The 13,014-nt window shown below is 42.3% G+C and overlaps 2 protein-coding genes across 11 annotated transcripts in view; both read right to left on the reverse strand.

The window, feature by feature from the left end:
* Window positions 1-304: 304 nt before the first annotated feature.
* On the reverse strand, window positions 305-10,304 carry rad51 (RAD51 recombinase). The gene is made up of 10 exons (XM_035995359.1): window positions 10,196-10,304; window positions 8,786-8,886; window positions 8,073-8,210; window positions 7,307-7,424; window positions 7,008-7,099; window positions 6,133-6,227; window positions 5,094-5,207; window positions 2,614-2,743; window positions 2,192-2,313; window positions 305-1,345 (listed from the first exon to the last, which is right to left on the reverse strand). The coding sequence occupies exons 2-10, from the start codon at window positions 8,867-8,869 to the stop codon at window positions 1,222-1,224; spliced, it is 1,017 nt and encodes a 338-aa protein (XP_035851252.1). The 5' UTR covers window positions 8,870-8,886; window positions 10,196-10,304; the 3' UTR covers window positions 305-1,221.
* Window positions 10,305-11,738: 1,434 nt separating this feature from the next.
* cenpe (centromere protein E) overlaps window positions 11,739-13,014 on the reverse strand; it is a 37,460-nt gene continuing 36,184 nt past the window's right edge. For 9 of the 10 annotated variants that reach the window (XM_031323889.2, XM_031323895.2, XM_031323894.2 and 6 more), the window contains 4 exons: window positions 12,839-12,974; window positions 12,407-12,747; window positions 12,280-12,318; window positions 11,739-11,911 (listed from right to left, as the gene is read on the reverse strand). In XM_031323889.2, coding sequence (XP_031179749.1) covers window positions 11,835-11,911; window positions 12,280-12,318; window positions 12,407-12,747; window positions 12,839-12,974 — 593 coding nt within the window. In that variant the 3' untranslated portion in view covers window positions 11,739-11,834. The remainder of the gene's footprint in view (window positions 11,912-12,279; window positions 12,319-12,406; window positions 12,748-12,838; window positions 12,975-13,014) is intronic. The other variant, XM_031323887.2, reaches the window with a different exon arrangement.

Raw genomic sequence — 13,014 nt, forward strand, 5'->3', positions numbered from 1 at the left:
TGAACTTTAAGTATTTTTACATTCCTTCAATTTTATTAAGTTTGTGATTCAACATGACTTTAATGGCACTTTCTATTTTAATGTATCCTTGCTGAGGTTAATTATGCAGTCACCGCTGTTAAAAAAACAGTGGATTTGTTACGTACCCTCAATATTCTGATCCCGCAATGAAGTTAACATGCATTGAAGTGACACATGGATAACGTTGAATAAAATTATTTTGTGCTTGTCTTGTAAACTTGTAGTTGAACCTTTTAAACGTGAAATCCTTCCATGACGACAACGCTAACAAATGATACCAGTCGATATAATGGTAAAACAAATTTTAATTTAGCCTTGAAGCTTATATACAACATGTTTAATAAAGACAAACTGAAAAGGGACACATCAGTAGTGGTGTGGCTGGAAAGAGATATTTGAGATATTACACATACAGTATAGCTTTGTAGAAATGCTTTCATTGCAAAATAACGTTTCAACAGCATTCCTCGGAAAACGCGTCACTGTCGGAGGACACCGCTCAACAGAAACGCAGACAAAGTTAACAGAAAAAAAAAAGATCAAACTATTTAAAATAGTTTTTACAAAATTACTTGACGCACTCCATACATGAAACTGCAGAGGTGCACTGCATTCAACAAAGATTTTTTTTTTTTTTTCTTCGAATTAGGACTTGGTATCTCTTAATTATCAGATCGATAGTAATTACGCAAAAAAGATCTAATGATGAAGTACACGAGACCTCGGTCATATTAGACTATACATTTTTGTAAGTATGAGATGGTGGATCTTGTTCTTACACAAAGACCTCATGAGAGGTTTTTGTGTAATTATGGAGATACTAACTCATAATTATGAGATGCCAATCTTGTAATCATAACATAGCATCTCACGATTGAATAACAGATCCTGTAATTATGAGATACCGTGTCATAATTGTAGGAAAACGGCTTTTCTTGCTTTGTTGAGTGAAATGGGCTTCAGTTATGAAAGAAAAACGTTCCGTCTCGCGGTTGCACCGCTGAGCTCCAGAGGGCCAGATCGGCAGCCTGGATCATCTTATCGACTCTGGCTCAATCGGCATCAAACCAAAATCATACAACCTTCGACGAAGGCGGTGGTATGGGTGAGGATCTCACACACAGCAATTTAGTCCAAGGAGTCAGCAGGTGTGACAGCAACATTTGGCACCACCCCGCTGCTTCCTGCCTCTCCGCCAGCTCAGTCCTTGGCGTCACCCACTCCATCAGGGTTAATGGCAAACATCGCTTCGGCCTCTGGCAGGCAGGGCGAGTCGTAGATTTTACAGATCCTCGTCTCTCCTCGGCCTTTCCTTAGGTACAGACTGCAAAGATGAGACCACTTTTAAAATCGTAGTGTAAACTTACAACAATGAAGCTAGGGTGTCCTCAAGCTGCAGCCATGCCCCTTTCACAGTGTTGCCAACCCTGTTCCAATTACAGTAGCTAGAACTAGCTCCAAAATTCCCTAAAAGTCGCTCGATGGCGTCATACGCGCAAGAGAAGAGTGAGATAGAGGCCCTGTGCTGTTGGCAGAATAGCCGTGAACTGAGCAGCATGCGTGGAAATCAATTACAGCGTAATAAATGTCACTTCTCCCCCGATGGTCAAGGGTCGCTAAATTTGTTGCTGGTCGCTTTTTAGAAATAAAGTCGCCAAGGCCTGAAAAGTTGCTAAATTTAGCGAGAAAGTCGCAAAGTTAGCAACACTGCCCCTTTTGGTGTAACCGCGCTCCTCTCCCCTGCTGTCAAGCTCTATTAAAGATAAACTGAAAGGTAGTGATGGCAGGCTTCATACGCATTTTAACCAATACTTTTCGGCAAATTTCCACGACTACGTATTTCTGAAAACGTCAGTCGACATTATACAATAAGAATAAAAATCGGTGTTAAAGTTTACCCTCAGAGGTAGAACAATAAAATGAATGACAATTTATGTGGTTCATAGTGGGATTGGTAATATCGCGCCCTGAATAGAACGTTAAGGTTAGGACGACGTGAAATACATTGATTAATTACATATTATTATGCTGTGTTAAAGATTCCACGACTTTTCCAAAACTTTCTGGGTGTTCTTATGTTTCCAAAACCTTTCCAGGCTCCAAAAAAATTGCCCAAAAAACAATCAACCATGCTGTAAGGATGAACACAAACGCACACCGCATCACTCACCGTGTGGTGGAGGCGTGAGCCATAATGTTGCCTCCGATTGGTTTTTTGGGATCTGCAGAAAACATGGCTGCCCCGTCCACCTGGGCTACCACCTGGTTGGATATCACCACAGCAACGCCAAACTGTCGTGAAATGGGATCAAGGCAGACAAAAGTACAGTTACAGACGCCTCAGTTTGAACCGCTGGGGGTTAAATGGATCGCGTATCTGGACTTTATGTTCAGTAGGAGTTGCCAAAGTTACAAATCGACAGAGAATGCGACTAAACTAGAAGAACATGGAAATCTGAATGGGTCTTCACTATGCGGGATACTTCTGAGTTGTTTTGCTCGTTCCTAATACAGTCAGCGCCACACAACCAGGATGTGTGAGAGCGCGATTGGCCTCTGAGAGCACACCTGCACACTGTCCAGCTCGCCTACCTCGTCTGCCAGCCGGAGCAGCATGCGGAGGAAGCGTCCCAGGTGGCCCTGTCGGGCCGACAGCTCCCCTCGGCCTGAGTAGTCGGTTCTGTACAGAGCCGTGGAACTGTCCACTATCAGCAGAGCGTACCTGACGCACAGGGAGAGAGAGAGCGTTAGCTGCAGGGATACATAATGTAGTCTGGACAAATATCCTGCCTGTTCATACTCAAACAGGTCACTGGACACCGCTAAGACGCTGACGGAGGACTACATGGAAAAGCGTAATGGCGAATGCTACAGTAGTTAAGGACACAGTGGTGACTAGTGATGTCCAAATGAAGAGTCAGGAACCACTTGTTGAATGTGTTGGCGCTCATGGTTTAAAAAAAAAAAAAAAAAAAAAAAGAGTTCCCCCAGCCTGCCTATGGTCCCCCAGTGGCTAGAAATGGTGATAGGTGTAGACCGAGCCCTGGGTATCCTGCTCTGCCTTTGAGAAAATGAAAGCACAGATGGGCCGATCTGGAATCTTCAGATACAGTATTAGAGGACCACTAAGGTCTATATAAAAGAGACTTAAGATACAGTATTAGGGGACCACTAAGGTCTATATAAAAGAGACTTCAGATACAGTATTAGGGACCACTAAGGTCTATATAAAAGAGACTTCAGATACAGTATTAGGGGACCACTAAGGTCTATATAAAAGAGACTTCAGATACAGTATCAGGGGACCACTAAGGTCTATATAAAAGAGACTTCAGATAAAGTATTAGGGGACCACTAAGGTCTATATAAAAGAGACTTCAGATACAGTATCAGGGGACCACTAAGGTCTATATAAAAGAGACTTCAGATAAAGTATTAGGGGACCACTAAGGTCTATATAAAAGAGACTTCAGATACAGTATCAGGGGACCACTAAGGTCTATATAAAAGAGACTTCAGATAAAGTATTAGGGACCACTAAGGTCTATATAAAGAGACTTCAGATACAGTATTAGGGGACCACTAAGGCCTATATAAAAGAGACTTCAGATACAGTATCAGGGGACCACTAAGGCCTATATAAAAGCATCCAAAAAGCAGCATGTCAGGGGACCTTTAAAGAATGGCAATTCAGTGTGCTTTGAACCCTTTGTTGAACAGAGAGCGCCATCTGGTGGGCTCAGACAATGCTTCACAAAGCTTTATTTGGACATCACTAGTGCTTATTTCCACACAAACTAAATGATAAACGGGTATTATTTGGAACAGTTAGGGCTTAGAAGGGGTCTGATGACTACTGTGAGCGTTTAAAAATGCAGCAGGTACTTCCCTTGATCTAAGGTGAAAATGCTATGTTGTCTTTTCTTTCAGACAGCTGTAGAAACCAGAGTCTCAGCAGCTTGACTATTAAGAGACAGGTCTCTCCGGTCACAGTACTACCTGGCTTTACTGTAAACTGTAATCATATTTTACAGTTACGATAAGAAAGCACTGACCCATTTCCTTTATATGTGTATTATATTTTATTTGCGTTAGCTAATTTTTTAATCTGCCCACGTTTGTTCTCTTTGTTTTGTTGCCATGATGGCCTTAACTTGGAGAAAAAGTGATATGTTGGTATGGGGGGCATACATGATACATTGTATGGCCCTTCTCCCCACACAGGTTTATTTTAAATAATTTTGTTATGGTGGGATAGATAAGCACATAAGAAGTTGGGTCCAAATTAGTTTAATGGTAGCCAGACTTCTAAGAGGATGGAGGAATGAAGGGATGCCGTCAACCCAGGAATGGGCTTGTGAGATGGCTAGAGTGGCATCCAAACGGTTTGCCAGTGTTTACACTAAAACAATGGGGAAAGTACTTAAAGCTTTCTGGAGGGCAGAGGGCTCCTAGGAGGCTATGTACTGTGGAAAGACACGTAATGTACTTATGGTGTCAGCGTATATACATAATATGGTTATTTGGTCGACAGTTTGTGGTCTATTTTACAGTATTGTATTGAAAATGCAAGAAATGATATGGGGAGTTGGTGATGGCGAGTGGGGGGTTTAGACGGGGAGGTGATGAGTTCATGTCATGAGTTGTACCGTTTGTTTTTTTAAATAAATAAAATTGTTAATCATAAAAAAATGTCATCTATTTGTGATAGTCTGAAGCAGTGAAATCAGAGAAGGAGCAAAGGATCTAAAGAAAACTGAAGAATGGGAGGCCCTTTCAAATTTAACTGCCCGTACATCACTAAAAACCCATCAGAAGGCAGGAGAGGGACCCAATGATGCAGGGATTACATGCAACATCCACCAATCAAAAAGGTAAACATTAACTGTGCTTAATGTAGCCTTGTAATCCAAACCAGAATCCTATTCTAAGTATTTAAGCAACCAATTTAGTATTGACTGTAATTGTTTGATACTGTTTATATCCATTTGCACGGTTTATACATCATCACACACACAAAACAGCATGTCAAGCACAAACACTCTGTAAGCACAAACACTGTGCTGACTGACCTGGACTCAGCCATCATGGCCGAGGCTTGGTACAGCAGCTGGGTCTGATGGTCTGTGTTGAAGGCTCGGGCGTAGGCCACGTTGTCCAGAACATCGCTGCCTACCAGCCCATACCTGACAGCGGAAAGAGGTCACGTTAAATTCAACATCGAGGGCCCTATTTTAACGATCCAAGCGCACGGCGTGAAGCGCCTGGCGCAGGTGTGTTTAGGGCGTGTACGAATTCACATTTGCTAGTTTAGCGGCGGAAAAAAAGGGTCCGTGCACCAGGCGCATGGTTCAAAATAAGGGTTGTACTTAGTGTCTTCATTAATCATTCAAGTTTTTTTTGGGGCGTAACATGCAATAAACCAATCACAGTCATCTCCCATTCCCTTTAAAAGCCAGGTGCGTTTGTACCTTGGCGCATTGCTATTATGATGGCGGAGTTGCTAAGCAGTTAAGGAGAGATTTTCAGGAGAAGAAACTGATCTGATCATACATGCCACCAAAACTCCATAATACTATTTCACATTGTAATATTTTTTATTTTTAATCTTTTGCATGTTTGTGTGCTGCTGCGTGTCCCTGTGTGTGTTACAAGCATAGTGTACGCGCACGTTTTACTAATGCGCTGTTAAGATATCAATGAAATGCTGCGTTATTGACTTTAGACCAGGTTTTTGTTGGTCAATGGCGCGATCACTCAAGATAGCAATACGCCAAGAATTCACCTGAACACACCTCCCTGTAAGACCAGCACGCCCATGGGCGCACAGATGGGCGCAGGTGCATTTGCTATTTAAACGACATGGGCGTTGGACAGGAAATTGACAAATGCGTCGGTCTTAAACTAGCAAAGACTCTTGCGTCGGGCTTTGCGCTGCAAGATATTCTTTTTCTTATGATTCCAGCTTTTCCTCTTTACAGAATCAACAAGAACAAACATGTGACAGCAGTACAGAGTTGGGCTACAAACAGCTGTTGAACCTGTTGGGTGCTAATCTTTCAGAGCTGAAGAAAAAACTGCCAAGGCTGGACAGGAAACGTGCTGACTCACCTCTCAGCCACAGCAAGGAGTCTCTCTGGTCTGAAGGTCCCCTCTGTGTCGATGTACATTGCTTTACCTTCTCCCCCCCCCTGATCAATGGGCAGCTGGGGACAGAAAGGACAAGTCATTAAGAATCTACAGCACTCGCTAAGAACCAGAACCACTACAAGCATGTCACATTATTCTGTATCCAGTATTGTATCACTCACGTCAGCAGGTGCATCTACACATTATTATTGATACATTGTTACCAGAACTAAAACTGGTACAAGATGCATTTTATCAACTACAAACAAATCCGATATTGGATATTATACAACTTCCCCTGGCACCACTGAGGCTGTCTCTCTCTCTCTCTCAGGGTTTCTGCACACTTTGAAATCAAATGTCATGCTTTTTAAGACCTCAACAGAAAGAATGAATACTCTTTCTTAATTTAAAGACAGACATATAGGCCTACACGTTACAGTACATCTACCTTTCATCCACTTTAACATCACTTCATATATAAACTTCAGCTACGCGATCGCCAAATTAAAAGTCCGCTCCTCTCATTCATGTCACACATGGGCCAGTGAACCCACTCGTCAACTGGCTTTAGCTTAGCATCATCTGCACGGTTTGTGTACTTCTTTAATCCTGTTACCTTCGTAAGAGCAGGCGGCCTGTGGAGAACCAATCAAAACATTACAAGAAAAAGAGCTGGACTGAGTCACAACCAAAGACCAAACCGTATTTAAATTAGTGAATCTCATGCAACTAGGCATCACCCTAAACATTTTAAAACCTACCATCATTAAAAATAAGCCTTATTTTATGACCTTATATTCTGAAAAATCAAATTTGGATCTGCGGGAACCCTCTCTCAGCAGCCTGGACTCTACCTGACAGGTGACAGCGAGTGTGTGGCACAGCTGGGTCTTCCCTGTCCGAAACTCTCCGAACAACTCTGTGATGGAGCCTGTCTCGATCCCACCTGCGGGAGAAACAACAGGTCCAACGAAACAAGGTTATTGTTCCTCCAATCTGTAATTATTGAGTTCACATCAGTTTTTATAAAGGGCTGCGTCCTGGAGGTAACATAGACACATGTGAATATCTAAGTGGATGTTGTTTTCCCCCCAAAACTAGGAACCACTGACAATAAGGACGAATTTCTGGAGGATATACAAGATGTACGCACCCTGCAGGAGTTTGTCCAGCTCCTTGGAGCCTGTAGAGATCTGGATGATCTCTGCTCTCCTCTGGTGGAACTCAGTAGCTGTGGTGAAACCCATGGGCACAAGTTTGGCAGCTTCAGCCTGAGAAAGATGGGGAAAAAAGACCACTAGAGACAGTACTTTTAATGGGCATACCAAAAACCTAACAAAGCATAAGAAGAAGAGCCAGACAGACACTGGTCGGGTCGAAATATCGTCCGATATTATCATTGTATGTGTCGGCTGTTAAGTAACAGTAAATATCAGCACAGAAATACTTCAATATTTTGAGGTAATTTAGAAACATAATACCAATTATAATTTGACCATCAGAGAGCAACTGGGAACTAATTTCCCAATTAGTCTGACACCACATGAATGCAGCACGACGAAAGGGAAAAATAATTTGTGCATCCGCACCCGGAATTCAAATCCGCTCCAAAATGTAATGGGTTCTTCCTTGGCCCATTCTACACCCTTCCACTCAGTTTCATTCAAATTGGGCCAGTATATTTTTCATAATACTGCTGACAGACCAACAAGACAAACCAAGCCAAAAACATAACTGCCTTGGTGGAGGTAATAATGCCACTTTGGCATTGATGATTGATGAGGATCATTGATCAGAATCCGTAGCGACACATACACGCGGGTCTAAAGTAAAAACACTACTGATATCGACAAGACAGTCCAGTCAGAACTCGTGAATTACTCTGGGACACTGAAAGAAGACTGTTTTTTTTTTCTTACTAGGATTTTGTCAGCTTTGGCCTCACTGATGCCTTTGATGTTGAGCAGCTCCTTCTTGGGTGCATAGGCCACGGCCTCGATGGTGTGGAAACCTGCGTCCCCCAGCTTCTTGATGTCACTGGCACCGATTCCACATTGCTGCAAGAAGAGACAGCCCAGCATAAATTGACTGTGAGGGAGAAAACTGTAAACAGTCCTGCTATTGGCCTAAACCAAGGAAAGTGGATAAATGTCAAGTCAGATGCAGCCAGGGTCCCCCCCCCAATAACTACACAATGTGCAGGATTTACAGAGTTCCGCCTCTTGTTTTTTTATTTGGAACCTGCTGACTTAATCCATCTGTTAGAGCCTTCAAACGTACTGTAGGTAATTGTTATATAAATGTGTGAATAATGGCTTTATTCAAACTTGAGAGCATCATTGCGGTTAGAGCTGCAACGCTCACGCAATATTTTGCACCCGGGTCAGGAGAGGCAGCAGTTTCACGGCTGCAGAACAACAGTGAGTTGGAATATAGAAGTCAACTAATAGTGTTGTCTGTTCTCTCTTGGAGCGCAGTCAGCGCAGCAGTAATGGACTATAAAACATCCAACCTAGTTAGATTGCCCCAAACCAAGCAAGTTGTCTGCAGAAAATGGGAGATTACATTTCTAAAAAGTGCAGTATAATTCAATAATTTCTAAGAAGGAATCAACTGTGTTCAGGATACATACCTCCAGTCTGCTCAGAGGCTGGGGCCCAAAGTTTTCTTCCTCCTCTACCTCTGTCTCCACCCTGACCTCGCTCCTCATAGCCATGGTCTGAGTGTGAAAACCTGGTCAACAGAGAGAATACGGGATGGGATGCTTTCCAAAATGAGGCATCATTTAAGAGAGACAGCGAGTGTGATTACTGACATTGGTAGTCGAGCGACACAGCAGTGGCAAGCGTGTGGCAGGACAGTGGCAAGCAAGCGGCATTTGTTTGGCACCAGCGGAGGATCTGTTGAGCTGAGCAGCAGCACAGTTGCTACTTGTCGTCAGTTGAGAGCCGCTGCCTCGATTCACTGTCAACTATGAGTGAGGCCAAATTTCCACGGAAATCCCAAGGAGAAGTGTGCATGGTTTGTTGTCACGACCGCCCTTAGTAGTTTTAGGATTTTTGTGCTCATTTTGTTCTTTGCTTTATTTAATTACTTCCGCCAAGGAGCTAATGATTTTGCCAGTTTTTAAATAAAAAGGAACAAAAACACACTCTTTACTAATTATTATTTATACCAGCTAAAATAATGAAAAACAAATTCTCCGTTTTTCAATTGAACTGACTTATTATACGAAACTGGGTGCAAATAGCATTGTTGACTATTGACACATGGGTGCTAATAGCATCTACCTCAATCAAACTCTGACACCGATGTGGCAGAGGCAGGGTGACTCTTGACACCCTGGGGCAGCTTGCGACATCAACTGGCACCCGATACCTTTTGGCACCTATAGGCACTCTGTGGTAGCTACTGGGGGGGACATGCACACACTTGTCTCCTGTAGGTTTTTCCAGGAAATTTAGGGACAAATTGCCACAATGGTACCGCTCAGCTCAGCAGATCCCGCAGATTTGCCGAGCGAGTGCCACTCGCTTGCCAGTGTCCTGATATCCGCATGCCACCTGCCACTCAGGTGCCAGTGCCACTCAGAGTATTTCGGCCTTGCTGACATTTAAACACCCTAACGTTAGTGAGTTAACTTAACAGACTAACGTTGGTAAATACAGAATTCTACACAAAATTTGGTAATAACCAAACGTACCCGGTGAAAATAACAAAAGAAGCCCAACCGTTAGCTTCACAACCGGTATAACGTTACTTTAGGTTTTAAACCAGCTTTATTTTAGGTCTTAGAGCATTTTAACACTTTTACCTAGCTAAGCTGTTAGCTAGCTTATTAGCATTAGCCCTGTTTTCGTATGAGTTCGCTGTGTTTCAGCGTTAGTAATCCTATGCCAGCCAAAGTTAATTCTAACGATGCTGGATCGAAGACAGCGTCGCAGCTCAAATACAACAATACTTATGTCTCACCTATCTATTCCAATCATATAGCAAGCTACTTTAAGAGCGAGAATTGTATTTGCAATTGCAATTGACCTACCTGCCGCCTTCTTGTTTTTCTCAAGTCAAACTCAAAGCTCCCGCGCGCAACGTACCATTAAACGTAATGACGTTGTACGTGATGACATCACCTCTCACAAGTTTTCAGATTGGTCACATCACGTATCTAATCAAACTGCATGAAAAAAAAAAAAAACGTTCTCTTAATACATCCATGAAAAAACCATCGAACAAAGCTAGGATCAATACAGGAATTCAGCCAATATATCATTAAACGTAAAAACTCACTAAATTTAATTTATTTATATTTATGAGCTTAGTTTTGCTCAGGGGTGTAGTCTAATATATTGTAGCCAGAATCTGCCCTTTTTTTTGGGGGGGAGGGCACATCATAGTGGGGGGTCTGGGTGTCTTCCCCCAGGGAAGTTTTGAGGATCAACGACTTAATTTCCTGTATTCGGATACACTTTTATGCACCAATTTATGCTGGAAATACCTTTATTTAGCCTATGTGAAAAAAAAAAAAACAGATGACAATTCAAAATATATCAAAAATATAATGGAAAGTATGTTGTTGCGTGTCATTGGGCATTTTTAAGTGGGTATATGGAAATCCTGGAGACTACACCACTGGTTTTGCTAGTTGTTTTTTGGGTCTATTTTGTAACCGTAGTTTTGTTGTATTGTAAAGGCATCAGAAATTCAGCTGTTTTTTTATTTTTTATTAACGAGATACCTCAAAAATCCTGTGAGAAGCTCTCATCTGCAAGGAGCATGTTCCCTGCTGCAATAGATAAGATAGAGGTCCATAAAGATATGAAACCCACCTCGTTGCACATAATTTGTTCCTATTATTACCTGTAATCACGAGTTTCAGCCACCCACCAGCGTGTCTTTTATCTGATTGGAGTGTTTGTTGACTTCCAGTAAATGAGCCAAACTATGTTGACAGACAGATATATCAATATGATTAACACTGCATCATTTCACAATTGCAAGACTTCTGGAGAAAGATCAATTTGATAGTCGGTTAAAATTCTACCTCTGAGGCTTAACTGTACAGCACAGTGGAGGACAGCCAACTCTGTGGAGTCCCCAGTATGAAAAGGGATTTTTAGTGCAGGGGGACCTGTATAAGAGGTGTACTTACTTTGTTTGACATATGGAAGAATGGTCTCTAATTACTTTTGGAGGTATCAACAACACCTTTTTTTTTTTTAAAAACAGACCTTTGGCTCAGATCCACCCTTTTCCATTTTTAATTTCTTAAGCATTTACAGTATATATTCCATGAATACATATTCTGGATTACTGTAAAACGTCTTGTACGGAATAAATCCCACATATCCTGCAGTTGACTCGTTTGGTCACCCAAATAGAGCCACACACCTGTAAGTCAGTGCAGCAATAGAAACCAGTTGTATGTGCACAAATTTGGTTCCCACTAAAATCAAGATTCACAGTAGCACATGAATGTTACACTGTCATGCATGATACAGCAAGTCCTAACATTTTCATTTATAGTTTCTACTTGGCTCATGGAAACTAGACTGAGTTAGAATGAGACAACAGATTTAATTACTTTAACAATTTCTTTAATAATTAAAACGAAAAACATCAATACAATACAAAGACAAACATGGAAAATGAAAAAAAAAAAAAGGTATTTAAAAACAGTTCTACTGTGTTTTACACATTTCCTCTTGCCCACTTGGAGATTTAGGCCACAAATCCTCCTTGCGGTCTGCAATCGCATCTGTAAAACACAAGACTTTTATAAGAAAACAGTACTCAAGTTAGCCTAATAAAACCCTTACCGGTCTTTGTGATGCCCATACATGTATTACACCCACCCAGTTGCAGATGTGAGTCAAATTAGTTTTTTCATGATTTGTTCTTATTAATGTGCCAATTACAAAAAGCGGTTTCAGTCACCCATCACTGTCTTTTATCTGATTGAAGTGTTCGTTGTTTACTTCCAGTAAATGAGCCAAACTATGTTAATATCAAGTCCAAGTGCCTCTGTTAGTAAACCCTTTTGCCCCTTTGCCCAAACACACAGTGATATTACAGCAGTAAACCCTCAGTGGTTGCCCAAACACACAGTGATATTACAGCAGTTACCATTCTTTTCATCTGGTGACTCAGGAACATTGAAAACGTCTGGCAAAACAAACAGCTCAGGTCTTTATGACGTTAAGACTACTCGACAAACAATAGTACAGGGAGGTGAACCTTAGATGTAGCTTACCTGGAATGGTTCCAAGGCTGGAGTTATCAAAGAACTGCTTGGGACGGGTTCTGGACAGCACATCAGAGGCTCCACCAGCATCAAAGAATCTGCTTTTGGGCGATTCAAGCACATTTGGAGAGTCCAGCGGTTTCCTTGGAGAGTCCAGGACTCTCCTGGGAGTAACCAGAAACTTGGCAGGTGAGCTTAGGGAGCTGGAAGGGTCTGAAGTCATGGGAAGGCCCCTTTTGGTGGGAGTGCAGGGTGATGAAGGCTTGTCCACCTCACCCTTGCTCTTCACCTTCAGCTTGATGGCTCTGCCCTTCCACTTAGTGATTTCGGCCTGCTGACTGGACACCAGGCTGATGCGACAGGGGGACAGACGGAGATATTTATGCACACAAAATCACATGGGCTGTCCAAGCAGTTCCACTCTCAAACTGGTAATCTCACCTTTGCAGCTCAGTTATTTTCACGTGAAGCGTTTTGACTTCCTCCTCCAGTTTAGTCTTCTCCTGGAGAATGCTGGTCTTGATCCCCAAACCTCTGGGGTTGGTCAGTCTGGCATGAAGGTCCTCACCCTGCAGGACTGAATTTTTCACATGACTACATCAGTGGTAATCTCCGTT

The sequence above is a fragment of the Sander lucioperca genome, chromosome 19 (assembly GCF_008315115.2).
Source record: "Sander lucioperca isolate FBNREF2018 chromosome 19, SLUC_FBN_1.2, whole genome shotgun sequence".
NCBI lineage: Eukaryota > Metazoa > Chordata > Actinopteri > Perciformes > Percidae > Sander > Sander lucioperca.